The 26210-nt window shown below is 39.1% G+C and overlaps 16 protein-coding genes across 16 annotated transcripts; 8 read left to right on the top strand and 8 right to left on the bottom strand.

The window, feature by feature from the left end:
* Positions 1-606: 606 nt before the first annotated feature.
* Positions 607-3126, bottom strand: reg1 (serine/threonine protein phosphatase PP1 regulatory subunit Reg1; the record flags this gene model as incomplete). Its single annotated transcript, XM_056180890.1, has 1 exon — positions 607-3126. The coding sequence occupies one exon, from the start codon at positions 3124-3126 to the stop codon at positions 607-609; it is 2520 nt and encodes an 839-aa protein (XP_056036902.1).
* A 1349-nt stretch (positions 3127-4475) lies between these two features.
* On the bottom strand, positions 4476-5210 carry yfh7 (uridine kinase Yfh7; the record flags this gene model as incomplete). The annotated part of the gene is made up of 2 exons (XM_056180889.1): positions 4476-4958; positions 5019-5210. The coding sequence occupies 2 exons, from the start codon at positions 5208-5210 to the stop codon at positions 4476-4478; spliced, it is 675 nt and encodes a 224-aa protein (XP_056036901.1).
* A 1589-nt stretch (positions 5211-6799) lies between these two features.
* Positions 6800-7390, top strand: isu1 (mitochondrial [2Fe-2S] cluster assembly protein Isu1; the record flags this gene model as incomplete). The annotated part of the gene is made up of 1 exon (XM_056180888.1): positions 6800-7390. The coding sequence occupies one exon, from the start codon at positions 6800-6802 to the stop codon at positions 7388-7390; it is 591 nt and encodes a 196-aa protein (XP_056036900.1).
* An 875-nt stretch (positions 7391-8265) lies between these two features.
* Positions 8266-9723, bottom strand: rna4 (U4/U6 x U5 tri-snRNP complex WD repeat subunit Rna4; the record flags this gene model as incomplete). The annotated part of the gene is made up of 2 exons (XM_056180887.1): positions 8266-9629; positions 9684-9723. 2 exons carry the CDS (start codon positions 9721-9723, stop codon positions 8266-8268), a joined length of 1404 nt encoding a protein of 467 aa, XP_056036899.1.
* A 227-nt stretch (positions 9724-9950) lies between these two features.
* Positions 9951-11069, top strand: yos9 (sensor for misfolded ER glycoproteins Yos9; the record flags this gene model as incomplete). Its single annotated transcript, XM_056180886.1, has 3 exons — positions 9951-10028; positions 10085-10348; positions 10482-11069. 3 exons carry the CDS (start codon positions 9951-9953, stop codon positions 11067-11069), a joined length of 930 nt encoding a protein of 309 aa, XP_056036906.1.
* A 151-nt stretch (positions 11070-11220) lies between these two features.
* pfd2 (prefoldin subunit Pfd2) lies at positions 11221-11713 on the bottom strand (the record flags this gene model as incomplete). The annotated part of the gene is made up of 4 exons (XM_056180885.1): positions 11221-11322; positions 11384-11507; positions 11558-11648; positions 11686-11713. 4 exons carry the CDS (start codon positions 11711-11713, stop codon positions 11221-11223), a joined length of 345 nt encoding a protein of 114 aa, XP_056036905.1.
* A 427-nt stretch (positions 11714-12140) lies between these two features.
* Positions 12141-13391, bottom strand: fol3 (folylpolyglutamate synthase Fol3; the record flags this gene model as incomplete). Its single annotated transcript, XM_056180884.1, has 1 exon — positions 12141-13391. One exon carries the CDS (start codon positions 13389-13391, stop codon positions 12141-12143), a length of 1251 nt encoding a protein of 416 aa, XP_056036904.1.
* A 733-nt stretch (positions 13392-14124) lies between these two features.
* Positions 14125-14727, top strand: yth1 (mRNA cleavage and polyadenylation specificity factor complex zinc finger subunit Yth1; the record flags this gene model as incomplete). The annotated part of the gene is made up of 3 exons (XM_056180883.1): positions 14125-14294; positions 14342-14632; positions 14676-14727. 3 exons carry the CDS (start codon positions 14125-14127, stop codon positions 14725-14727), a joined length of 513 nt encoding a protein of 170 aa, XP_056036903.1.
* A 733-nt stretch (positions 14728-15460) lies between these two features.
* On the top strand, positions 15461-17020 carry pab1 (serine/threonine protein phosphatase PP2A regulatory subunit B-55 Pab1; the record flags this gene model as incomplete). The annotated part of the gene is made up of 4 exons (XM_056180882.1): positions 15461-15504; positions 15550-15590; positions 15656-16944; positions 16997-17020. 4 exons carry the CDS (start codon positions 15461-15463, stop codon positions 17018-17020), a joined length of 1398 nt encoding a protein of 465 aa, XP_056037140.1.
* A 771-nt stretch (positions 17021-17791) lies between these two features.
* Positions 17792-18541, bottom strand: yip5 (Rab GTPase binding Yip5; the record flags this gene model as incomplete). The annotated part of the gene is made up of 1 exon (XM_056180881.1): positions 17792-18541. One exon carries the CDS (start codon positions 18539-18541, stop codon positions 17792-17794), a length of 750 nt encoding a protein of 249 aa, XP_056037141.1.
* Positions 18542-18714: 173 nt separating this feature from the next.
* pfd4 (prefoldin subunit Pfd4) lies at positions 18715-19086 on the bottom strand (the record flags this gene model as incomplete). The annotated part of the gene is made up of 1 exon (XM_056180880.1): positions 18715-19086. One exon carries the CDS (start codon positions 19084-19086, stop codon positions 18715-18717), a length of 372 nt encoding a protein of 123 aa, XP_056037147.1.
* Positions 19087-19545: 459 nt separating this feature from the next.
* On the bottom strand, positions 19546-20079 carry atg10 (Atg12 conjugating enzyme Atg10; the record flags this gene model as incomplete). Its single annotated transcript, XM_056180879.1, has 1 exon — positions 19546-20079. One exon carries the CDS (start codon positions 20077-20079, stop codon positions 19546-19548), a length of 534 nt encoding a protein of 177 aa, XP_056035069.1.
* A 1051-nt stretch (positions 20080-21130) lies between these two features.
* On the top strand, positions 21131-22240 carry yea6 (mitochondrial carrier, NAD Yea6; the record flags this gene model as incomplete). The annotated part of the gene is made up of 1 exon (XM_056180878.1): positions 21131-22240. The coding sequence occupies one exon, from the start codon at positions 21131-21133 to the stop codon at positions 22238-22240; it is 1110 nt and encodes a 369-aa protein (XP_056037149.1).
* A 493-nt stretch (positions 22241-22733) lies between these two features.
* Positions 22734-23384, top strand: rrp15 (rRNA processing protein Rrp15; the record flags this gene model as incomplete). The annotated part of the gene is made up of 1 exon (XM_056180877.1): positions 22734-23384. The coding sequence occupies one exon, from the start codon at positions 22734-22736 to the stop codon at positions 23382-23384; it is 651 nt and encodes a 216-aa protein (XP_056037150.1).
* Positions 23385-23658: 274 nt separating this feature from the next.
* SOMG_02083 (pig-Y, phosphatidylinositol N-acetylglucosaminyltransferase subunit Eri1) lies at positions 23659-24118 on the top strand (the record flags this gene model as incomplete). The annotated part of the gene is made up of 2 exons (XM_056180876.1): positions 23659-23799; positions 23987-24118. 2 exons carry the CDS (start codon positions 23659-23661, stop codon positions 24116-24118), a joined length of 273 nt encoding a protein of 90 aa, XP_056037143.1.
* Positions 24119-24848: 730 nt separating this feature from the next.
* erd1 (ER protein) lies at positions 24849-25961 on the top strand (the record flags this gene model as incomplete). The annotated part of the gene is made up of 1 exon (XM_056180875.1): positions 24849-25961. The coding sequence occupies one exon, from the start codon at positions 24849-24851 to the stop codon at positions 25959-25961; it is 1113 nt and encodes a 370-aa protein (XP_056037144.1).
* Positions 25962-26210: the final 249 nt, after the last annotated feature.

Below are 26210 nucleotides of genomic sequence, written 5' to 3'. Positions count from 1 at the left end.
ATATGATTTCTAAGAGAAAGCTTTATACAAATTCATTGCTTGATTGATGCCGCAAACACCATGAAACCTACTGCCCACACATCCATTCATGCCCTTCTTTCCATATGAGATGCCTCAAAAATTATTTATTTTATTAATCATGAATATTAGTTTTCTTTAATTAAGCTTTATACTCCAAAATAGATTAACTTACATAAATATCATAAGTGAACCGCTGTACAGAAAGAAAGAAAAATCGTAAAATACAAACACAATCCTCAAAAGATCATGATGCTTAGTCTGTCGACAATCAGGAAAACTCGATTTCCAACAGAATTGTTATATTTCCACACAAGAAAATTAAGTAAAAAAAAATTATAGAAATAAAAGAAATAAAGAAATTAATGAATCGTTAAATAGCCAATGCTCTAGTCGGTATTTTATCAATTTTTTTTTTAAACTCCATTATAAACGCACACGTTTCAGCGAATCTAGTTTACAGTAAAGAGATTCGCATATCAACGCATAAAGCAATTGGTCTCGGGGTTTATATTTCTTTCCCATTTGCAAAATAGTTATTTCTTATCATCAATGAACACAAGTATCAAAAAATCAAGCTTTCGTAATCTACTCGTTCCACGACTTCAGTTTATTTTGCAACATGCCAACCAACCTGTTCGCAGGATCCGCATTCGAGCCTGAGTCCTTCTGCTGTTTGCTTCTTCTATTTCCATCATCCGAAGACTGCACTTGCGAATATTGCCCTTGAATACTAGGTACTTTAGGTGTATGCACTCCATCAAGTATATCTGAATCATTTTCTTCAGGTTCCATGGAAGACGGTCCGAGCGAAACTGTCTGCAGATTTTCAGCAGTCGTAGGTGCGGCAGTACTAATTTGCTGTGAGAACGAAGCCAAGGGAGACGAGTTTGTTTTGTTAGCAGTTTTTTCATGAGCCGGGTTTTTGCTTGACATCATGCCGTTCATGTCAAAGCAAGGTTCATCAGCAGCTCTTCCATCAACCGAACGCGAAACGTTCGACTCATTGGGAGAATGCAGGTAAGGAGAATAAATACTTCTGTTTCCAATTGATCCCGCATCGGAAGGCGTACGTGAGAAAACAGAATATGGACTTGAAGGCATAGATTCATGATCTGGAGGACTTTCACTTAATTCTTCTTCATCAAGACTATCCTTATCGTTGGCATACTCTAAGAACTGAGATTCATCATTGCTAGAATCATCACTTTGCTCACCGTGATAGTTGTTTACATCCTCAACGGTGAATGTATCTTCGTCGGAATGATAACCATCACCATCATCAATGATGTTGTGATCATAATCTTTAAAACCTCCATAATGGCGATCTTCGCGATATACTTCATCTTCCTCAAAGTCATTTTCACCATAGTACTCTGGAACTCTGGGAAAACGGCTTCTACCATCACGACCAAAAAGATCCTTATTCTCTGGGCAATGGATTTGATCTTCGATCGATGCTTTCAACGTCGAGTCTGGTAACTCGGCTATACAACGCGAGTTGTTTGATTGCGAGGCTCGAGAACCATCCGATAATACCTCATTTGAGCCCTCATCTGACTTTTTTGTCTCTTCGGATGCTGCATAGTCGTCTAAATCAGTGGCACTGGAACCTCCAGAGACGGAGTGGTCAACATCGACAGCGATACATTGTTGGACTTTATCATTAAAATGGATTCGACGAGAAGGTTGGGAAGAATGGGATTGTCCGAAGATGGGAGGTCGAAGGCCATAGGTGTTTGAATTCAGAGCTGCATCGTTGGAGGGATAACGCAAGTAGCTGTCCAAACGAGACGCCTGAAGACGAGGTGTAACATCTCGACCGGAAAGTAAGACCTCTTGAGGAGAACGCCGTTTTAAAATTGGCTTTTTGCTTATAGAACTTTGAGAGCTGCGTTCACTACCAGACTCGTGCTGTCCACTCACATCAAGATTTTGGTTGGAGTCGTTAGCATGGCGGTGTTTTTGCTTTAACATTTGTGAATGATGAACAGAAGGCATCGAAGCATGGAGTAACGGGCCATAGAGCCAAGTTACATCGCATTCTTTAAGCCAGTTCAAGGTTTCGGGAGAGATGGTAGGAAGATGATATTTATATTTGATCCAAGAACGCCAAGAAGCGTTTTCTAAACGCAAGCCATTCTCGTAACTATCTTTTGATTTCGTGATTTCACGCCAACTAGCCCAAATGTCGGTCTCATTCCAATCATGAGAGAGATAATCAACTTGAGTAAGGGCGTTTTTCTTGATTTCGCTGTCGTCGGCTCCAAGGAGCATGAGCTGAATTCTGGGTAAGGAAGCTAGATCAGGATCGGGCTGGATGTCTTTGAAGGAGTCTCGAGAATGTGAAGGGAATCCGTGCTGAGTGGGGCAACTCGAAGATACGAATATTTGGTCATTGTCAATGTCAGGGTGGGTTTTGTGGTCGATAGTGATGGGCAATGAAAAATTTGACTCGTGAGATTGTTGATGAGGATGATGATGATGCTGTGTAGGGAAAGAAGGATGAGGGGACTCGTGGGAGATGGAAGCCTCGTTAAGAACAGCATTATTATCTTTTTCATCGGAAAGAAGAGCTGAATGGGATGCGGGGGCATCAATATGTGATTCCGAATTAACAAAAGGATGTGATTTTTTTGGGGAAGAAGAAGAAGAAGAAAAAGAAGAAAAGATCGATTGATCCTGGTTGTTTGCCAAAGCATGAGAAGAGTCTTGGGGGTAAGCAATGAACGAATCTTGATGCAAATTTTGGGCTGTTTCAGGAGGAGGAGCCACAGACAATTGGGGGACTGCACGATCCGAAGCATTCAAAACGGCCGACAGGTCTTGAATATGCTCCGGTGTATACATTGGCGTTTTCTCTTTTGCAGAACCGCTGGGCGAAGAAACAAGAGATTGACTTCGCGGTTTCCTTTGTGGCTTTCTAAACGAAGAGGAGGAGGAGGAGGACGGGGATGACGGAGGCAAGGAACTAGGGCCATGCGTTTCGAGCATCATGGGAGGACAATGTGATTGATGGGAAGGAAATGAATTGAGATGCGAATGACTGTTTTTGGAGAAATCTTCGTTTGACAATCGACCGACTTTAGCATCTGGTTTCGCTGTCATATCAAACCAACGACTACCAGTAAATTTGGTTGCGCAAAGCAATTTTTCGGTAGGCAAATGGTCTGAACAGATCAACACGATCGAACAGGCTTCACCTCAATTTCTCGTCCTCAGTCGTATGTGTTGTTGGAGGAGAAACGGCATGCAATTTGCAAGTCGATCTTCTGTTTTCGTCGCTAATCGAGGAAGGGTATGGCATCCGAGTCTTCAACCACCTTAAAGTAATAACCCAAGTCGTTATTATATTAAGGATCTACAGATATTACAAAATGCTTTTGGTAAATCTCGTATACAAATACATATATATATATGTAAGTATTTAAGTATGTAAATATGGGTGGGGAAGGGAAGGAGCGGAACCGATGACTCTAAGTGCGTCCACCCTCTTTGGTCATCACAAACGAGACAAACAGGACTTTGGGGGGATGCTGTCACTGTGAATTGAGACAAGCCACAGTTGGAATTGAGAGAGAGAGAAAGTCTGTCTCTGTCTCTGTCTCTGTATCTGTATCTGTATCTGTGTATGTGTATGTATGTATGTGTGTGTGTATGTATGTGTGTGTGTGTGTGTGTGTGTGTGTGTGTGTGTGTGTGTGTGTTTTGAAGCAGAAAGTGTGTGGACTGAGAATGGGTGGGATTGGATGTGTAAACAAGCAGGATGGATCAGCCCCGATGTAGATGAAAATCTAAGCCGGTGATGGACGGGATGCAGTCTATAACTGGATCGTACAAACCGAATAAAATGTTCCTATAACTTATAAGAGATGAGCCCCCGAAGCGAGGTGATGAAAGGGCATCAGTAGACACATAACGATGGCGAATTTGAGCCAAAAGGGAAATCTCTTCAGATAGCGATCATTGCAAGAATGGAAAGCTTGAAGCTGCGTTGGGGTTTCGTCATAGATCCTTGTTTTATCGATTTAAGCGGGATTTTTTTTTTTTCCAAGTCCCAGGTTTTGTTTTAGATGATCATGATGTCAGTTGAGGAATTACCTTTCCAAAGAGTTTTAGGAGACAATGGGACGAGTAGATTTAATGTGTGTTTTGGTAGAGACAATAATCGGTAGACGAGAGCCAAAGAAGAAGGCTTTGGGATTTCATTTAGCAGAGAAGGAATTGTTAGAATAGCTCGTTTGAAAGAAAAAAAAAAAAAAAAAAATAAATAAATAATGAAAAAAGGTCAAAGAAGGGTTTGAAAATTGAATAGAGTAGGATAGAAAAACAATTGTTTTATGATTGCCCACTGTTTTAACCAGGGCGAGCAAAGAACGTGTTTGAGAGAGACAAAGAGAGGGCATTTGAATTAGCATGTCAGTCAGCAAAAGATTTATATAAAAAAAATAAAGACACTATAAATCTACTTGATGGAGAATAAAATCAGGCACCAAAAGATTATGTTGAATAAAGTCCAAATTCACCATGTCATTGGCATCAGTACGTGCAGCGGAATCTGCGTCTGTTTGACAAATGCCAGCTTGCAAATGTCGTTGGATCACACGGTTTCGCGCAGTAGGAAAATCAATGGCTAGAAAAGCCTTGATGTCGTATAGGTTGGCGGCTAGGGACCATGGGTGCTTGTTGAGAAGCAGGTAGTTTCCTTCAAAGACGATAATCCGGTGTTTTGGAAGAATGTGGATATCGTTTGGAATAGGAGCACCAACGGAATGGTCAAAGGAAGGGGCAAACAATTCGCAGTCCGTCACTTTCTTTACCAACGCGACGAGAGACGCGTAGAGTCGCGCATCAAAGGTCCATTCAGCACCGCGTCGCGCTTTCGCTTCTACTGGGTTATCCATTTTTTCGAGTTCTTCCAATGTGTAATGAAATCCGTCCTGCAAAGCTTGTTAACATGGATGTACGTTTCAAACACACAAAAAAAAGTTGTTCTTTACCATGGGAATCATTTTCACCATTTCGCTTCCGAGTCGCTTGTTCCATTCGTTTATTAATTTCGAAGTCAGAGTTGTTTTTCCAGATCCTGGTCCGCCAGCCAACCCGATCAAGACTCGTGGTTGATGCTGAAGAAGCTCTATAGCGCGTTGAAAAACAGCGTCCGTAGAATCTACTCCTTGTGCCAAATTCATACTGTCTACTTGGATTAGCAAGACGTTCCATACCAAAACGACAGACACACCATACGATTCGGTTCCTGTTGGTTTCCGTGGAAAATCAATGGCTCAATCCTGGCTTTCCGTAGAATCCTAGTCAAAAAGTGCAATCAAAACGTACGTGCGATTTGCTTTGCTAATTACTAATAAAAGAGAAAAAAAAGCAATCCAATCTACGACTTTTTTGTTTTGTTTTGATACCCAGTGGATCGTGGAACTGACCTAGGACTGACGAAAGAATGATAGGTAACATTGTACTTTGAGGAATCGAGAGAGAGAGAGAGAAAGAGAGAAAGAGAGAAATGTAAGGATTGAAAAGAAATGAAATGAAACGCTTTCCAAATAAAAGAAATGTCCCTAAAGAAAGGTTAAAGAAGTGTGTTTCAAACGAACGAACGATGTAAGATACATTTGTGTCTACCAAAGGATTTCTCTAGCCAAGTCGGTAAGCAAGTCATGGACGACTAGATGACTACATGAATATAGACAAAGACTCTTTTCCAATTCGACACTGTTTTATTCATTTAACAACGTTTCGCAAGCTTGTTCAAGCTTGTCTAATCTTGTTGAAATGGTTCATTCCTATTAAGCTCATAAGAAGCGAGACAAAATAACCCATCTTACGAAACTATGCATTGATTCCGGACATGTTTATTTTCTTTTTAACTACCTATCTACCCACCTGTCTACTAGGGATTTCTTTCTATAAAGACGAACCTCAAAAATTCCCCTTTACTCTCATCTCTCTCAAATCACATATCACATATCATCAACGCTGCCATCCCTTCCTCTCCTTCCAAACCACACTTCCTATTCCAATTCCCATTTCACTAACCAAAACATTGTCACTATGGCGCACGCAAGCGTCTAGAGCCCTTTTTCTCTCCTCTCTCGCAACTCTTTGTTTCTGCTTCTCTGTCATTTTCCACGCCAGCCCAAAAACGCAGTCACAGTGTCGTTTGCGCCAAATCCATCTATCAGATCGAAAGGGTCCAGGTTAAAAAAGTTAGCGAATCTTTTCAAAGGCTTACGAAAGCAAACTACCAAGCTGGTAATCCTGTTTCCTACCCATTTGGAGTGTTTCCTTTGCTTTTCGTTTCGTTTTCACGGAACCCTGCGTTTCATCACACAACACAGACGGCAGCATTTCTCTTTGGCTTGTATATCAGTGGCAATACAAGGCCGCTGACTCTTACGGCGTTGATTTGCCCTTTGTTTTTCTTGGAGCTTCTCGTCCTTCCTGCCACCCATCTGATTGAGCGACACTTTGATTGTTATGACGTGGCAATCCACAGAATAGTGAAACGGAACGCCATCGGTAATTACCCATCTGATAAATATATCAGACGGTGAACCTGTTTTGTCGTTTGCCAAACAGAGGATTAAAAAAAAAACGATTCTAAAAGTCCCTACTCTTTCATAAATTAAAGGATTACAGAGAGACAAATCTGTCTTGTATTATTCTTTTGCATTTCTTTTCTCGTTTGAACTCTATAGTTTTCCGAGAAAATAAGTTTCCTTTTTCTATTCAGATTCGAATTCCGTTCGGAAACATAAACAGAAATATGTTTTCTCGCAGTGTACAAAGTATTGGCCGCGTTGCCCCTATGGTTTCTCAGCGTTTTGCTGGCATCGGTGCCGCCAGCTCTTCCTTATCTAGTCTTCGCCTTGCCAACATGAATGGCCGCACTTCTAACGTTCTTGCCTCTGCTCCCCGTCGTATGTACCACAAGAATGTTATAGACCACTACAACAACCCTAGAAACGTTGGTAACCTTCCCAAAGGTGATGCTGACGTCGGTGTCGGTTTGGTCGGTGCTCCTGCTTGTGGTGATGTGATGCGCCTTGCAATTCGTGTCAACAAGGAAGGTGTCATTGAAGATGTCAAGTTCAAGACTTTTGGCTGTGGTAGTGCCATTGCTTCTTCCTCTTATGTCACTACTATGGTTAAGGGTTTGACCTTGGAAGAAGCTTCCAAAATCAAAAACACTCAAATCGCCAGGGAATTGAGCTTGCCTCCCGTAAAGTTGCACTGCTCCATGTTGGCTGAAGATGCCATCAAGAGCGCTGTCAAGAACTATCGCTCCAAGAGCTTGGAGGAGGTCGCTGCCGATGTTGCAGCTGCAAAGCCTGCTCAAGCCGCCGGTGCTGCCTAACTGAAATAGGATGAAACAAATCGTCCATCCATTTTTCATGGTTCTTTTTTTGGTTTGTTTTCTTTGGTAAAAATTTCTATTTCTTTTCATCAACCGTTGTTTGATTTTATGATGAAAACCGATACTGGGTTATGGACCTTTTTCCCTCAAATCTTGTGGTAACTTTCGGTCCACAGTAGCTAGTGCAGGATTCATGACACAAGACATCACCATGATCCTTGTGTATCTCGATTTGCATTCATATCTCCCCTCTTGTTTTTAATGACTGTTTTCTTTTTCATTGCTGGTTCTTTTGTATTCTATATAATGTTTGATTGCATTTTGTTATTTGTTTGCTCCGCTAAGAAATTTTAAAGAAACGTCAATGCTTTCCTTCTTTTATGCGTTGTGATTTTTCCTTGAGAAGGGAATTTTTTTTTTCACTATATACACAGTCTTATGCAGACAAAATCTTACGAGGTGTGTGCTTACAAAGCTCTTTATGCTATTGTTTTATGTGTTGTGAAAGCAGCTCTCGATGAAAAATGCCTTTTCTTTTTTCTATTGCTTTCTTCACACCTTGAAGATTAAACTTCTATTACGAATCGTAATTAATAATGAAAGCTGAATTCTTATTAATATTGTTAGTATCGTTCTGTCTAATATTGTGTCTACAATATTCTGTATCATTCTTGAAAACGTTGTAGAAAAAAGTAGCACGTTTCATTTATACTATGTACATTATAATTCATAACAATAACTATTCCATTCCAATCCAAAGAAAAACAAAAAAACGGTCAATTGCTCACATACATTCACATTTGACAGAAAAGAGGGAATCAACGAGCATATACATACAGCTTTCAATGGGCATAATTTACAAGCAAGAAATGCACTCAAGGATGCCAAAGTTTAATGGTTCGATCAAAACCAGACGATAACAATCGGTCCCCATGACCGTCCACGCTCATCACCTTTTCTTCGTGGCCGACTAAATTCTTTACCAGAGCTCCTGTGGTTGGATTCCAAATTTTGACACATCCATCATATCCACTAGACAGCAAAAGCACTGCATTTTCCGATTGCACATAACGAACATCAGATACAAGAGAAGAATGCGCCGGAATGCTTTGAGAAAGCGAAACTTTACGGAGGTCCCATACTTTTACAGTATCATCTGCTGACGCCGTAGCCAGTTGGTATCCATTCGGTGCCCAATCCATAGAAACAATGTGACGAATGTGGTCATCCAAAACCATAACGGACTTTCCAGATCGAACATCCCATACCCGTCCTATGGCGTCCATTCCACCTGAACTAAGAAGGGATCCATCGGGCTGCCAGGCAACGCTGAAAATGCCTTCCGCATGCCCCTCCTGCATGAGTAATTCAGTCTCTGTTGCAACATCCCATAGTCGCCATGTTGTATCAAAAGAGCCAGAAGCCAAATAATTACCACTTGGATGAAATGCGACTCGAAGTACACGAGCCAAATGCCCATCTAACCGTGAAATTGGCGTAGATTGTTTTCCATTCCATAAACAAACCGAATTGTCCGCTGCTCCTGTAGCCAAACAAACATTTTCTGATGTTTCATCCCATGCTGTACAACCAGGATGCCAGTCTAACCCCGAGACCTTGTCCGTATGGCCTCGATACAACCGTACTTGAGAGAGGTCCTTGGTGTCCCAAACCTTTACCTGCCCACTCCAACTGCCAGTAGCAAATTTATTACCATCTTGACAGAAACGAATGATAGACATGGGTCGTTCTCCACCCACCTGCGAACCCATGGCATCTACTTTGCGAAAATGATCAGCAGCGGAACGAGCGGAGAGGATCTTTTCTGGAACAGGGACTTCAAATTCTTTTCGCTCTTTTTCCAAACGCAATTTAGCCTTCTCCAAAGAGTATAGAGCAATTTTTCGCCGTGCCTCCAACAATTCTTGGCTGCCTTCCGAATACGTTTCGTGGTCCTCATCTTCATCTTCCTCATCTCCTTGAACGGTAGCCATAAGAATATCTTCCTGGCCCTCGTAAGAACGTTCAAGCATCCAATTCAGTAGTCGTTCTCGTCGCGATCCTGCATCTTCTGCAAAGTACGTTACCGGTTCTCCGAATCCACGTAAAAGCTCGCGCACGCGTGCATCCTCATAGGGAACTTTTAATGCTCGAATACGCTCTTCCCGCTCCTTTTCAGCATAATACGCGGCTTGCTCTTTCGAGAATCGTGTAATTCCTTCGGGTCCCTGCTTCGTCTCTTCATTAATTGTTAGCTACAAGTAAACACTCAATGCTTGTCCATAAAACATACCCAAATCCTGCAAATGTATGCCTCCACTGTTTGTGCTCATGCTACTTTGCTTCTTTCTGTTATTTCTTCGAACAAAGTATGTATATTTATGCGGTGGAGTTCGGTAGCTTATGTTTTTATAAAGCTTAACAAAGAAGTGCTTTCCACTATGAAAAATCAACTATAACGCTTGAACGTAGATCCCTATATCTCCTGCGTTTCTTATGATATGCTGTATCAATGTAGCAAGTTCGTAGACAATTCAGCAGGAAAGCGAGGGTCGAAAGAATGAGAAAACTGGCCTTTTACACGTTTCTTTTATGTTTTGTTTCCTTGGTATATGCTTCGATTTTCAATTGGAAAGATGTAAGTAGCTGTAAACAAATTTACGACATTGTTTTCTAACTAAGTGCTCTCAATAGGCGTTTTCTTATCCAAAATTTTCCTTTGAATGGAGTCCTGAAGCTCTTAATGTAACCAGAATGGAAGAATTGAAGAGTCGGTTGTTGAATGACAAACTCTGGACGCGCCTTCGCACGGGAGACGATGATTATTTCTGTGTTTATCCCAATATCACAACTATAGAGTCAAAGTCACCGCTAGAACAGCCTATGCATGACATGAATGAAATAAAGAACCAAATATCCCAAGCGTTAGACTCCCTCAGCGAAGTTATTATAAGGGAGGTAAGTATTCCTGCTAGAAAGTGGACTCTTCTTGTCTTTTTTTCAATTGTGTCATTTCAACACTTGAGAATCGCTTCTCATTGTGTTTGGGTGATACCTTGCTTGACCTTCTATGCTTACACCAAACAATTAGAAACGCGGATACTGGACATATGACTATGTTCACAATCAGTTTGCAATTCAGTATCATTTGGATGTTTCCCCCGACTTCAAAACACCCGTTATAGAACCCATATATTATTTGGGAAAGGCTCGTTCCCAAGAAGGAAACGAAAAGCCTCAGGAAGAGCAATTACTGGTCAAGTTTGACGATGGAAAAGCCTATTTACAAAGTACTTATTACAACGGCACGATCTGTGATGTTACAAATAAACCACGCACTGTTGTTTTAAAATACGAATGTGATGGCGACGACTCAGCTCCAAAGTTTACTCAGTATCAAGAAGTGTCTAGTTGCTCTTATTTCATGACGATCCATGTTCCTGCTTTGTGCAAGCATAAAGCTTTCCAACCCATAGATGACAGTCCTATCGAAAACATCGTTTGCTACCGTATTTCCACAGGATCAGATAATCATGGTCGTGCCACTAGCACCAATTCCCAGTTACCTACCGGAACCAGTACTAGTAGCTCTACGAAATTGAATAGTGATGCAAAAGTCAATGTGGGTGGGTCCGTACAATTTACAAGCAGTCCTCCCGACGCTGAGGAAGAACTTTAAGCTTACTTTCCTAGTCTTTTTGTACTTCGTAACAAAAACCTCACATAATCGTGTCTTTTCTCTTTACTTTATCACCTCTATGTACAAAACTCTGAGCTAAACCGACAAACCGCGAAACGAGATCTCATGCAGCGGGTAGGACTTTTTTCTTTTATTGTCGAACAACTTGAATTTTGTTGTCTTTTTGAAACTTTGTAAACTCCGTTTCAAGTTCCTTATATTGTTCGAGCAGGGCATCCATTGCTTTCCGAATCTTTCCATATGTTAGTATTTAATAAAAACCCTAAGCAAACTACATGTCCCTATTTACTTACTCCTTCCTGGTTCGTATGTAATGCAGGCATAACGGTTTCTACAGTCTGCTCAACCAAAACGCCATGAATCATACGAAAGCAACGGCGATCTTTATTCAAAGGCTTCAAGGTTTCATTTACCAGTCTAATCAAAACAAGTTAGTTTTGCACACCTATGAATGCGCGTCTTCATACTTGTGTTCATCAGCGTCTGTTTCCAAATCGACAATCTTTTGTGCGATCTGTTGCAATTGTGATTTGTACACGTTATACTGGTTTTGTAAATCTATTTGTTAGATCCACTTCTTTCCCTTTCAACATACATTGTTGTCGACTAATCTGCTCGGTCATTCTAGTAAATGTTGGATTTTTACAAATCTTCGTTGCTTTCAGTACACGCACATTCACATTCATTTAACGCGACTACATGGCTTCGTTAAATGATTAGGAGTGTATGGTACCACACCATTATTTCCAATACCAGACTAAAGAATCAAGTACGTTAGTAAACAAGTGGTTGCATGCGAATGCTTTAAAAAAAAGGAGCACTTGGGTTGTTGATGGACAAAAGTAAAAGTCATTAGGATTACAATTCAAGTGAGTATGATCCAAGCAGAGTGATTTGCATTGAATGAGAAAGTTACGAAATTACCCGTGAAATGAAGCAAATTTGTATTTTTTCGTAAATTAATAATCTTGATAGAAAAGAAAAAGGGATTAGCCCCAAAAGTAATTATCATTCATAATCAACATATTCTTTATATTTTCGTATTCTTGATTACTCTAAATGAAGAGTTTTATACATGTCACCGAGTAAATATAGACTTCCACAAACAACAGTCAATGGGTTTTGACTTACTGCAGAACGTAAAGCGTTTTTCCTATTTTTTTCGTCAACGAGTAGAGCTCGAATGTGTTTTTTAGAAAGATAATCTTGGATCACTCTAGAATCCATAGATTGGATCCAAGGCATCCCTTGTACGGAAGAAAATTGAGTAATGTAGACTGTGTCTCCTGGACGAACTAAGGCATCTAAAATGGAATCCGCATCTTTGCTACTTGTAAAAGCTACCATCCATGAAACCGACTTGCTGACATTCTTTTCGCGTTGAAGGTTCACAAACTTGGCCAGTTCTATGGCAGCATCCTTATTATGAGCTCCATCAAACAAAACCTTTCCCACCCCAGGAATATCTCGGAAATCCAACCTTCCAGGCCAAAGTGTGTTTTTTAAACCGTTCTGCGCATGAGGAATCATTAACGGGAAGGAAGCGGTTAGTACATCCAAAGCATATACACCACAAGCAACATTTGCACCTTGATAAGAGCCATTCAAAGAAGTCTGATAATCATTCGTTCCCCAAGAGGGGCTCGTAACACTCCAAGTTTGAGCCTGGTTTGTCTCCTTCGCTGATGCCAAGTAAACAGGTCCAGCATGAACTTCTTGAGCAACTTTTTTAAGCTCTTGAATTACACTCGGATTATTTGTTGAGTCTATTATACAGGGGACGTTCTCGCGGAAAATCCCTCCCTTTTCACGAGCGATGGCTTCTAGTGTATTTCCGAGAAAGGCTTCATGGTCCTTTCCAATCCGACAAATCACAGATACCAAAGGAGAATCAAATACATTTGTGGCATCTAATCTACCACCTAAACCTGTTTCAATCACAGTTACGCGTACGCCCGCTTCGCAAAAGCATTCAAACGCAGTAGCTGTCAACAGTTCAAATTCGGTAGCATTCGTACCAAAGCGTTTGTCAATATCCATGACCCGTTTCCGGCAGGTTTCAAACATTTCCTTACTTGCAACTTGACCGTTCATGTGAATGGTGTCCCTGGGCTCAATAAAGTGTGGACTGGTATATCGACCGGTCTTTATGGCCGCTTGTAACAAGGTTGTATATATATAGCTACAAATACTTCCTTTTCCATTAGTCCCAGCAACTTGAATGGCGCAAAAAGTCTCTTGAGGATTTCCCAAGTGTTTTAAGAGCAGACGCATCCGCTGCAATCCGAGCTGAATTGGCATAGTTCAATCAATGAGCCGTGATTTTTCAGATGACTGAAGAGGGGCTTCAATAACGAAAACAACTAAGGGCGTTGATCTTCTGTCCGTGCTTAATCTTGACGAAGTACCAAACTCTTGAAACAGAAAGCTCCAATTAATAAGGAAGAGAAAAGAATATATAAATAACCAATAAAAATATTAGTTAAGATCAATGAATCGACGTCTAACGGCACGTCAGTCTCGTTCGTTTCTCTTCTATTCCTAGTTCTTTTTTGAGGTTAAAAGATTCGCAAACAGAAGATTCAGTGAAATAACACGTAAAAAGGAATATATAAAAAGGCTCTTTTCTTTTGGAAAACTAGGTTTCAAGCGTACGCATAGATACTCGTTAAAAGGACTTGGTCCAAGTCTAAGGTCAATAAGGAAGTAGTGAAAAAAGTGCAATTTACAAACTTTATTTATCATTGTAGTAAAATGGAAATTCCTTAAGATTTGTTGGAAAATGACATATTTAATGATCTCTTGAAGACAGTTCCGTCTTGAGGAAAATCGAAACTCTCGTAGCAAGCTAAAGTGTAAGAGAAGTGATAAAAATACAGGTAGTAAGCGAATCCTGTTCTAAACTAGAGTCATTCGTTTTATAAAAAGCTTTAAATTTTTATTGCAAAATGCCATTTGCTGGTGGTGGACCTGTAAGCAAAGTTAGACATGACAAACCTGACCTTTCGTTAGCAACTCTTTCCAGTCGCCCAAAATGACAGACTACATCAAGGAAAAAGCAATTGCTGCTGATTTTTCCTCAGTAGCATTTCGATTTGATGATTATTTGGCCCGAAACTTTGAGTTTGGCGAAGCAGGGAAGCTTCATTCCCTACATGGACGCGAATCGGGCTCCAAGATGGGCAGTGTAGTCTGCAAACATTGGTAAGAAACTGATTTTTATATTTTGATATGAATATTAATAAAAAAAGGCTCCGTGGTCTGTGCAAGAAGGGAGAGCAATGTGACTTTTTGCATGAGTATAATTTAAAGAAAATGCCGCCCTGTCATTTTTTCGCGGAGAGAGGATGGTGTTCTAATGGCGAGGAATGTTTGTATCTTCATTTGGATCCCAGTAAGCAGGTTGGTGTTTGTGCCTGGTATAACATGGGGTTTTGCCCATTGGGCCCAGTCTGTCGAGGAAAACATGTACGAAAAACGAATATATGTGAGCGATATTTATCCGGATTTTGTCCTTCAGGTCCAAATTGTCCTGACCCTCAGTAAGTCGAGAAATCTTATGAATACAATGCTAACACGATTCAGTCCAAGACATGTGGATCCACCACATCCTCCTCAAAGACGAAAAGATTTTTGATGAAAAATTTTAATAACTTTAGTTTTTTCTTGTGTATATTAGTCCTGTCGATACAATTCGATGCTCATTTGTTCAAAAGCTTGAAGTACTGATTCCTCGAGTTTACGTATCAGCGTTTGAGTAAAAAGTTAGAAACATGAAAACCATCCTTAAATAAGAACTCTTATCCGATTCTGTTTAAACTGGCCTTTTCAATTATATAAAACAACGAGTTCCTGGTAGAAGTTTGTAACCCTAGAGAAACTCAAAATAAAGAAACAAAAGAAACTCAAAATATATTTCGTTTCAAATCTAACATTCTTGGTTTCAAAGCTTTCCTTTATGAAACTGACTTTTGTTTACCTTCCTAGTAAAAAAACAACATCAGCAACTGATACCACCCATACCACCCAAATTATGGATAAATGACCCTTTAATCGATTTGTTGATAAATTCTGAATTAGACTAAATAGAAATAATTGACCAAAACTACTACAAGACCTACTCGTCCTTTCAGACTTCCCGTGAGGGGGAGTGAGATTTTTACCTTTGTACGTACCACCAAGGAATATCGAACCAAGGTGAAGAATCGCCATTGGAAGTCAAGATTCTCTCATAAACAGTTTGATTTTTAAAAAAAAAGACGGTATATAGATACCCTTCGAATTTTTAAGTCATAATTTTCGAGAACGACGAACATTGGTGAAGATACAAGTTAGAACGAAAAAGTAGGAAAAGCCAACCTGTGAAGACGATGGACGAATCAGAAGATTTAACGGGTCAATGGAGATTTGCCCAGTATGTAGTAGCTGGAAACAGATGATGGATTATTAACTTGGTTAGATGTTTTGGCGACAAGGGTGATGCTGAGGACATTACAGAGGGTATGAATTCAATAAGCACACAATTAGAAAGAGGAGTTTCAATATAGACTAACTCATTTGTGAAGCTGATATAATTTCAGCCGTAGAATTTGATCATTCAGGTGACTACCTTGCGACTGGCGATAAGGGAGGACGAGTAGTATTATTCGAACGGAACCATTCCAAAAAAGGCTGCGAATACAAATTTTTCACTGAATTTCAAAGTCACGAACCAGAGTTTGACTACTTAAAGTCGCTGGAGATCGAGGAAAAAATTAACAAAATTCGTTGGTGTCGTCGAACCAATCGAGCACACTTCTTGTTGTCTACAAATGACAAGACAATAAAGTTATGGAAGCTTTATGAAAAAAACCTAAAGGTTGTTGCAGAAAACAACCTTTCTGACGAATTTCGTCACCCTCGGCCTTTGCTAAAGCCCTTTACTCTACCCATGCAGCTAAAGCTTCCTCGCCTCAGTCATCATGATACGATTGTTGCTGCATATCCTCGTCGAGTGTATTCCAATGCCCATGCCTACCACATCAACTCAATCAGCGTGAATTCTGATGCTGAGACCTACATTTCAGCAGATGACCTTCGCATCAATCTATGGAACTTGGGCATATCAGATCATTCTTTCAATATTGTGGACATTAAGCCCGACAACATGGAGGAACTAACAGAAGTCATCACCAGTGCTGATTTTCATCCAGTCAATTGTAACCATTTAATGTACAGTAGTAGCAAAGGTAATATCAAACTTTTAGACCTTCGTCAATCCGCTCTTTGTGATAATCATACGAAGCTTTTTGAAGATCAAGGGGATCAGGATTCGAAGAGCTTTTTTTCCGAAATCATTTCTAGCATTTCAGACATCAAGTTCTCTCAAAACGGCCGTTATATTTTGTCTAGAGATTATCTTTCGTTAAAGATTTGGGATATAAATATGGAAAAGATGCCAGTGAAAACAATACCTCTTCATGATGTGTTGAGATCAAAGCTCTGTGATCTTTATGAAAATGACTGTATCTTTGACAAGTTTGAATGCACCTTCTCTGGAGATGGAAAGCATGCTTTGTCAGGAAGTTACAGTAACAATTTTGGTATTTATCCTACGGATAGCTCTAAACTTGGTGACGAAGGTCAAGTTGTTTTACAAGCAGACAAGGCTGCTTTTCGAGCTAGAAAATCAGCCGCAAGCTCTACGGTCAAACTAAATTCTATGAAGAATAACGATTGGGATCCCAGGTCACCTGCTCCCATGGGCTCCGGTTCCATTGGACTTGATCCCGATCAACTTGATTACAATAAGAAGATTATGCATGCCAGCTGGCATCCTTTCGAAGACTCCGTTGCCATTGCCGCAACAAATAATGTACGCTTTTTTATTAATATTTAAAGAATGGTTTTGCTAACAATTGTTTTAGTTGTTTGTATTTAGCAAGCTCTAAGATGTCAATGTGTAACTCTTGTCTTATTTCTTTTGATATTTGCAATATCGATGAGCACGTTTTGCTATTAGACGGACATAGAAAGCTAACGTTAGTCTTCTGTTAGCTTTTTGGTCTAATAACTAATTTTTAACGGATTTGTATTTTGTTACATGTGTTTGGTCAACGATTAATGACGGGAAGTAAAAACTTTTAGGACTAATGATTATATCTTCGTTTGTGTATTCCCTTTTGCTCTCCCTTCCCCCTGTTTTCAAAAATATTGCTCTTTCCTATGCCTCTTACCTTAATTTTTTCCCTTCTATAAGATCAATATTCCGAGAATAACAGGTGCAGACAACTGCATTTATTACTACAAAATCAAACGAAAATTACTAGTTCAATGAAGAATAATCCTCAAAGTTTAATATAAAGGATACTACTATTTCTAAAGTTCTTGATAGGATTATAAGAATGAGAAGTTGGGTGTTCTAATAGCTATTGGAAAAGTACCCATGAAGGGGAAAGACAGAAGGGGAGTGTTCAATGAATGAGCATGATTTAAGCTATCATTTTTTTATACTCGTAATGCAAACTCTCCTATGAATGACTGTTGAAGGAGGTTGTTGGTGCATCGTGCTCAGAGAATTATGTTTACATCTTTAAAGCTAATTTTTATGGATGAATAAAATTCAATACAACAAATAGTTTAAAAAGATCTGTGTTATACTATTCATCAACATTAACATTAAGGTAGAAGTTTAAATTACGAGAAGAGAAGGATGCATCCAGTTACTTGAAAAAGACCAGTTGCAAAGTAATTGCAAGTAAAATATGAAGGATGATAATTCCACCCATGGAAAGCTTACACAAATATGTTCCTGCCTGTTGGCAAACAGGATAGAGGTTTCGAACAAGAAAGACAAGTGAAATACCCAGACCAACGGATGTTAATATCCATTTAATAATATGGGATACCAAAGAAGACAATAAACTAAACGGAGGAGTCATCAAAGAAACAGGCAGCCAGCTGATGTTGGCATAACCATATATACATACGCAATCGAGTAATTTTGGATTGCATTTATTCCAAACCAAAAACCCCCAAAGTATGACTGCAGCAATGGCAGTATAACCATAAATGATGGAAGCCGCAGAAACCAACTTACCAATGGAATAAGGATTGTCTATAGATCCAGTGAGATGGCGCACATAGTCAGTGATGGAATTGGAAAAGAACAATGCTTGAACAACTGTGGTTGTTATCCAAAAGGGACCATATAAATCGGGCCTATCATCGATAACGTCGAAAAAATTCGTTGTAGGGATTAAGGTATGTATACATCGTTGTACAACATCTTTTGTAGTTACGTGAAAAGAGTCTTTAATTGTCCAAGTTGCCTCTTGCATAGAAGCACGACGAGCATGGAATCTAGGGCTAATAGGTTTCGATATAGGTGTATTCTGCTTAAGAAGATTATCATCCTCAAATGTAGTTCGTCCTAATTCGGCATCTGGTTCAATGTTGTAATCCTCGTTCATTTTGGTAGTTGAAGGACAAGGGCCGGTCAACGAAGTTGGTAAGAGAAACAAAGTTAAAATGAAAGGTTTTTAAATTGATTTAGAAAATGTAAAATAGATTAAAAAATAGTTTTTTTGTGTCATGCAGATTACAGAAGGCTTTACTCATTTTGCAAAGCTTCCTCCAGCATAATCTAGTCAAGATTAATTTGGTCATGGAACTTTGCGTAGAGAAGATTTTTGAGCTCTTGAATACGTGAATGATCCATCTCCATATGAGAATCTAATTGTTCACTTTGCTTTTCCAACTTGGATTCTGATTCTTCAAGCTCTTCAGTCAGTGTATCCAAAGAGACTTGAAAAAAGGCATCGCCAATCTTGATTAAAGGAATTTGATCCACATCATCTTCATCTAAAAGTTCACATTCATTTTTGGCATCAACAACGTCTTCTACTTGAGTTCTGATGTCTTTAAGCTCTAATTCTTGAACAGCTCTTCTAGAATGCAAAACAGAAAACTCATTCAAATTATGTTGATCTTGAGCTAAAACGGGAATTTGTTCCATTATATTTTGTTAAACTTGTGTCAGTTTTCTGTCGCAAACCGTGAATCAGAGAAAACGGTCGTTTGGATGAGGATAGAATGATCAGTGAAAAAAGTTGTTCATTTCAACAAGCACGATAAGAGAAAATTTAAACAACATACGTAGGTAGAATGAATAGAATCTTTTTATTTAATCTTATTTGTCTTTCTTTCTTGTACAGCAGGAGAAATAGGGTCATTTCGAAGGTTGAAATGCTACTTTTTCATGCGGCATAAACTGTAAACTTTTGGCATCGATAAGTACCATTGATTAATAAATCATTTATTTTGGAAGAAATGGTGATTGAGGATATTCTTGTAAATGGATATGCAGAACAGTATGCAGCAATTCCTATATGTACGACGAGCAACCCAAGTAACCCAATGAAAAAATTATTTTAAGGAATAAATAAGTTTCGTTCACAAGACGAAAAGAATACAGTCAAGGCGACTTGTCGTCGAGAGCTTCTACCATAGGAGCGGTAATCGGGGAGAGCAATCGGTGGATATACAGGATCCACATCGGCAAGTAAGAAGTATCTTGTTTGGAAATTTCTAACGTTTGGAAGAAACTTTGAGTACAGCATGGATGAACGTACCAGGCGATGCCATTTGAACCAGGACAATCGCCAATTGCCAAAGCTTCCAAAGCCAGGTCTCGATTTTCTGGGCGGAGGAGAGCAGCTACGCCTTCAAGCTTAGTGTAAGGGAAACAACCTTCGGAATACAATTGAAAGAAAAATTGGGGGACCTGAAAGGAAGGCGAAAAGCGAATCCAAGCTTCGACCGATACATCAGGCGACACATAAATCATCTCACTTTCCTCTTCAACAACGAATGATGTTGTTTCATCATTGTATGGTTTCACTTGCCATTTGAGTCGTAATACAGGTTCAAAGAATTCCATAAACTCGCAAGAAATACCTCGACTCACCAATGCAGGAATCAATTGGAGGAGATGTTGCCGAAAGTTCATTTATGAATCGATTCCTTAATTGAAATGTGACATTGAGAAGTGTATCCTAATCAGGTTCGCGTTTCAAAGCAGAAAAATCAAAGGTCCAGAAAAATGAAGAGAACAAGGAAAAGATGTTCACAGATGGAAAAGCAAGTTATTTTTTTCCAAACCATGCGATTCAGTAACTCTTTTTTCTTTTTTTTTTTTTTCTTTTCACCAAAGTACGCACTTAGGAAATGGATGGACTGAATATACAAATGATGAAGGAAGGAGTGATATAGGCAAGAAGAGGATCCTTTCAGTTATGCATTTTTCAAAAGACTACATTGAATTCAAATGTGTGAGGAAATCAGTTTTTTTCGAGAATCCGTTCAAGCTTGACACTCATCTGGTTGCGCAACATCAAAATGAGGAACCGGAGGATAGCTGAGAAAACTTTTGTACGCTTTACTTTCAGTACGTTTAATCCTTTTACCAGCTTTACACCAGAAGGAATCACCTGCTTTCTTTCGCTTTACATCCTTGACATCGACCAAACTCGACTTGGCTGGGTTTTCTGATTGCTGCTTGCTCAATCAGATAGATTTGATTGTCTCCGTGGAAGTAAGGATCGATACAATGTATTAAAGAATGAATAGAAAACTCATTTGAACGCTATTTAAAGGGATTTGCCAGTATGGGTTCCAGAAGCACCTCACTTTGAAAAACCGTTTGTGATGTTGCTTTCAAAAGTCCTTAAAATATTAATTGCTTGCCTCTTGCATCTCTGATCCAAAATCTAAAGCAAACTACACACATCAAGGATTGTTTATTTACTAACATACTGTACGAATGGGATCGGTAAGTGTTGATATCACAAAGTAGTATATATTTCATTGGCTCGCTAAACCGAAGTTGTCTGAGAGTCAATGTCTTCAATACAAAAACCAGCTTCCTGGTAGGTACATACGGTTTGGGAAGAATCAAGTATATCTCACCTAGAGAATCATCGAAAAGGCGATTTCCACAAGAGAACTGAAATTGTGGGCTTTTTTCCATATATGAGTGGCTAAGGATTTGATTCGTCTTTATGCTGGATGATTCTTTGAAGGATGCTATAGCAGGAGGAGCTGCTGGGTTTGCGTCGTCTCTTGTTGTCGCACCTTTAGATGTAGTGAAGACTCGAAAGCAAGCTCAAAAAGCTCGAATGTCCGCACATGGGGCATCAGCTTTAGGAGCAATGGAAGGGACACTGCGCTCGATCCAAAGGATTTTCACTCATGAAGGAATTCCCGGCTTGTATCGAGGTGTGGGGCCTATGATGTTAGGATACCTGCCCAGCTGGTCAATCTACTTTGCAGTGTATGAAAAATCAAAAGAACTTTTGGGTGTAAACAAACGATCTTCTCAACAAAACCCGAATTCCAAAAAGGGCGCTGAAGCGATGATTGAAGATGCCGATCCTGAACTCTATAACTTCTGGTTTCGTCAGACTGCTTCAGCCATTTTTGCTGGCGCTGCAAGTGTAACTTTTACCAATCCAATTTGGGTTGTCAAAACGAGAATCGTAACTCAGTCGCATCCAAGAACAAATCCTCTAGCAGATAACGTAGCTGCTGCTACAAATCTGCAATTCCGTAATCTTCAGACAGATGCCCAATCTTGTAAAAAACGTCTTCCTCTCTTTTGGTTAAAACGACGAATTAATATTAATGACGGTTGCAATTCCGTCCATTCTGGACAACCGACCGGCCCGGCTTGCTATCCAACTTATAAAAATACACTCGATGCATTTCGGAAGATATACAAATATGAAGGTATTAAAGCCTTTTATCGGGGCTTAACGCCTTCTTTGTTTGGTACCTTACATGTTGGTATACAATTCCCATTGTACGAGTTCTTCAAAAAATCTTTTGATGATACGTTTGAAACCCAAAGAAACGTTCACATTATTTTTGCTGCTACCCTATCGAAGATCACTGCCTCTGCAATCACGTATCCCCATGAAGTTTTGCGGACACGACTGCAAAGCTTAGACGCCCCAACCCATAATTCCATGGCTTTACTCATTCGAGATATATGGAGATTGGAGGGCTGGCGTAAATATTACGCTGGTATGGGTACCAACTTTCTCCGTACTATTCCCGCAAGCTCTGTGACAATTCTGAGTTTTGAGCTTGTTCGTGATTACCTTAATTAATATATGCTCTCCCCTTTCTCCCAACATCTTCAAGTCCTATTCTATGACTATATGATTTAACAGATTTAATTTTAAGAAACCCCCTCTATGTCATCTTAAAAAGGATTTGTTAGTATTTTGGAAGTCTCTACATGTTTTTATGAATGATGACCGTTTTAGTTGGTATTAGTCTACAAGAATCCACTAAGTCAGATTTCTTTTTTCAGTCTTACTCAAAAACTATATGCTTTTTCTTTAAAATTATTATAAATTAGTCTTGTAAATGCTTCTATGATCTACTAAACAGAAAACAAGAAAGGTTTCCATCATAACGTCCTGCGCATGGATGGAAGCTGAGTAGTCGTGCTATAAATTTTGACAAAAAATAAAAAAAAAAAAAGTCTTCAAGAGTAGCAATAAATTCAGTTTATTCGACTATTACTTTGGAGTTTGTACTGTTCAACACTATTCAATTTGGGAGAGAAATCTCGTAAAATTTACCAACACCACAAATATGGCAAAACCAGGCAAAAAGGATAATAATAACGCAGAAATCGAGTTTGTGCCAGAGGCAGAGCAAGAAGAAAAACAATTTGTCCAAGATAATGCCAACAACTCTGACTCCGAAGAAGAATTAGAGGATTTGGACAGCGAAGATGAAGTTGATCAATTGGGAGATTCTGATGCTGAAAGTGCGGATGAGCAGACATTAGATCATGGAGAAGAAAAGGATAAAACAAGCTCTATGGCTGATGATATTGCAAATCTTTTGAATGAAGAACCTGCTGCTCCTGAAACGGCTGAGACTCCCGTATTGAGTTTGTCCAAAAAGTCAAAGAAGGTAATTCGCAAGAGCGGCGCAGACAAGAAGGCTTCGAAGCTACGCACTGCTCATCGTCGTGAGCGCTTGAGAAAGGAAAATGTTGGTCGTGTTACCAATATTGTTGCTACTGACGGCGATACAGTCAAAACGTACTTTACACATGAACGAGAGCTTCGTCGTGTTGCCCGAAGAGGTGTCGTACAATTGTTCAATGCCGTTCGTACTTCTCAAATGAGAGGAGCTATGATGAGCTCTTCTGTTTCTGGTGGCCGAACGACTCGTGAGCAAAAGGTGCAAGAGCTTTCCAAATCGAGCTTCCTTGACCTCATTAAATCACAATAAACTCCGATTTCCTTTATATTCAGATTCAAGGGATTTTCTTCATTTAATTATACTATTGAATGTTTTAAAAGGCTAAAATATTTTATTTAATTTGTTTTTAGACGTTGGCTTGGCTTTGGTTTATGGGATATCTGGTGAATCATTTTTCTTTTAAAACAGAACAGAACGAGTACACCAATTCTTTCTGTTAGTTCTTTTTAATTCATTATAAAAACATTGAGTGTCTTTTCTTGCTTTGCTTAGGTGAAAAGTACGGTGAATAAAAACTCTAACTATGGCGAATTTAAAGCTCTTTTCCATGGATTCGACCGTTTTGAATGGTTACGTGCTATTATTTTGCTCATGGGCCCTATTTGTTTTCGGTCTAATGAGTGTATTTGGATTTATCGATATTCCTATATTGGTGGATGGAGATGTAAGTAAACAATTTAAACAAGATTGAAAAACAATTGTCGGCAATAGAAATGATAACTACTGTGTCTTTTCTCAGCCTAATTGGATCTTGTCAGAGCAGGTCCAATTTATACAATCATTGTGTCTCCAAGCTTTCTCTGTTCTGTTAAGGACGTTTCCTTTTTTGGGTGGTACTAACAGATTATTAGAGTTCCCCTATTCATGCATATTATCCTTGCTTGATAATTTTAACGCTTACAGTGGCCTTTTTTATATGGCTTTTCTTCAACTGGCTTGGGCTAAAATATTTTCGACATTCACCCAGTGCTATGCGCAGGTAAACAAGAAAAACGACGGATTGGCCGTTTTTTGGATGAACGGCTTGTAATCTTTTTTCTTATGGCTATTTCTTATGAATTTGAAACTTTTAGAGAAGCGGCTTCACAGTCGTTCTTACGTATAACTATGACAGTTTCTCGCATATTGGCCTGTGATTGGAACATTTTACTTTTCCTACATAGAAATTGTATTGGTTTTATTAATATTTTATTCCTGTGTCTTCCTTGTTGATGATATGAGTGAATCCTTTGTAAATTGAACTGTAAATCCTTGAAAGTTCCGTATGCAATGAATCATTGTTTTATTTTTCTTTTATCAAACAAAAGCTGGGTTTTACCATTATTTTTAAATGATATGTTCATTCATAGGCTTTTGACTGATCATAAATGTTATGACTGCATGTAGCAACTTACCCTCGTCTTCAAACACGTCTTCTTCAAACGAACCAAATTGGGAGATTGCTTGTTGACATTTCACGTCAAATATAAAGAAAATACTAACATTTTCAAAAGATTTGATTATTTTGGAGTAGGTAACTTATGCTTTGTGTACATTGGTGCCTTCTGAAAACTGTTACTGTGATATCGACTCCTTCGGGTTCTTGGGAGAGTTCTTGAATCTTGAAGGGTTTAAGAAAGCATTTATTACTCTTATCAATACTTTTTTATTCGAATCTTGGGCTTATTCGCTTTTCTTTTAAGTGTGGGTATAATTCATTGGCATACAAATACAATGATCGATTTAAATAAGTTAGTTGATTACATGCCCTTAATTTTGAGGCTTTATTTCTTAGTTCTATTTGGATTGTATAGCTTTACGTTTGCATTATGGCTCTTATATGCTTATCGTGTTGATGTCTTTGCTTTGCTAAACAATCCTCTTCCAGTTAATCGCCTCAATCAATATCAGGCCCCTCTATATAGACTTACTTATAAGCTTTCCATAATTGGAACATTTCTCTTTGTTGCTGCTGAGATTATTTATGTATTAACCGAATCATCTGAGCTGTCCTACATTCCTGTTGCTATATTCTGTGTCATTATCTTTATGCCCGTGCGTAAATTGCAATACTTTCAGCGAAAGGTGTTTATTCGACAATGTCTACGAATTTCTACCGGAAAATATGCCGTGGAATGCAAATTCCCGGATATTATTTTCTCTGATTTACTCACCTCGTATTCTCGAGTTATTGCTGACTTATGGCTCGCAGGTGCTATTCTCATTTATATCGTAGGTAAGCCTACAAGTTCGCGAAGGAAGGAACTGGAAAATGAAGCTATAATGTCCTTAATTGCCGCTTACCCTTATGCTATACGCTTTCGTCAATGTCTCATTGAACGTGCTCATGCTGATAATGAACAAGGACAATTTTGGAGTACAATGAATGCTATTAAATATTTAACTGCGTTTCCCGCCATCTTCTTAGGTATTGTTGGAAATCAGCGTATGACTTTTATGTGGTTTCTATGGAATGCTTCGTCCGCCATTAACTCAACCTACTCTTTTTGGTGGGATGTTTCTCAGGATTGGAATTTGGATTTTTTGAAAGATCCTTTAAATGACAAAAGCTGGAAGTTTCAAACTCGGCGGCCGTTCTCTATTGTCGTATACATTTTTTTTAGTGCTCTTGATTTCATTTTACGGATGTCTTGGGTCGTAAGAGTCCTTTCTGAAAGACACACCAGCTTTTTTGCAACTGATTTTGGAATCTTTTTGATGCAGTTCCTTGAAGTATTTCGAAGATGTATTTGGGTTTTTTTCCGGATTGAAGCTGAAGCTTCAAAGACCATGGCTTACTTGAGTGTACACGGTTTTAATGATGATGCTCTTTCTCATCCCGAGTAATGCTTACGGTTTTAAATCATTCTCTAGCAAATAATGTTTTAATGCTTTACAGTCAATGACGGTTGCGGTAAAAAAAAAAAAAGAAGTTCTTTCTGTCGTTCACTTCGGACACCGTTAGGAATTTACTTTCACATTCTTTAATTTTTCCTTGTGTTTACTTGTAATTATTCCTTTAACGGAAATTTCACAATTTCCGGTCTTTTGAAAATAAACTATTTATTTCTTTCACTATGTAAACAGTGAATAACT

Source organism: Schizosaccharomyces osmophilus, chromosome 1, assembly GCF_027921745.1.
Source record: "Schizosaccharomyces osmophilus chromosome 1, complete sequence".
Classification (NCBI taxonomy): Eukaryota; Fungi; Ascomycota; class Schizosaccharomycetes; order Schizosaccharomycetales; family Schizosaccharomycetaceae; genus Schizosaccharomyces; species Schizosaccharomyces osmophilus.
Note: the sequence above shows the minus strand (reverse complement) of the source record. Positions and strands in the feature narration are given on the sequence as shown.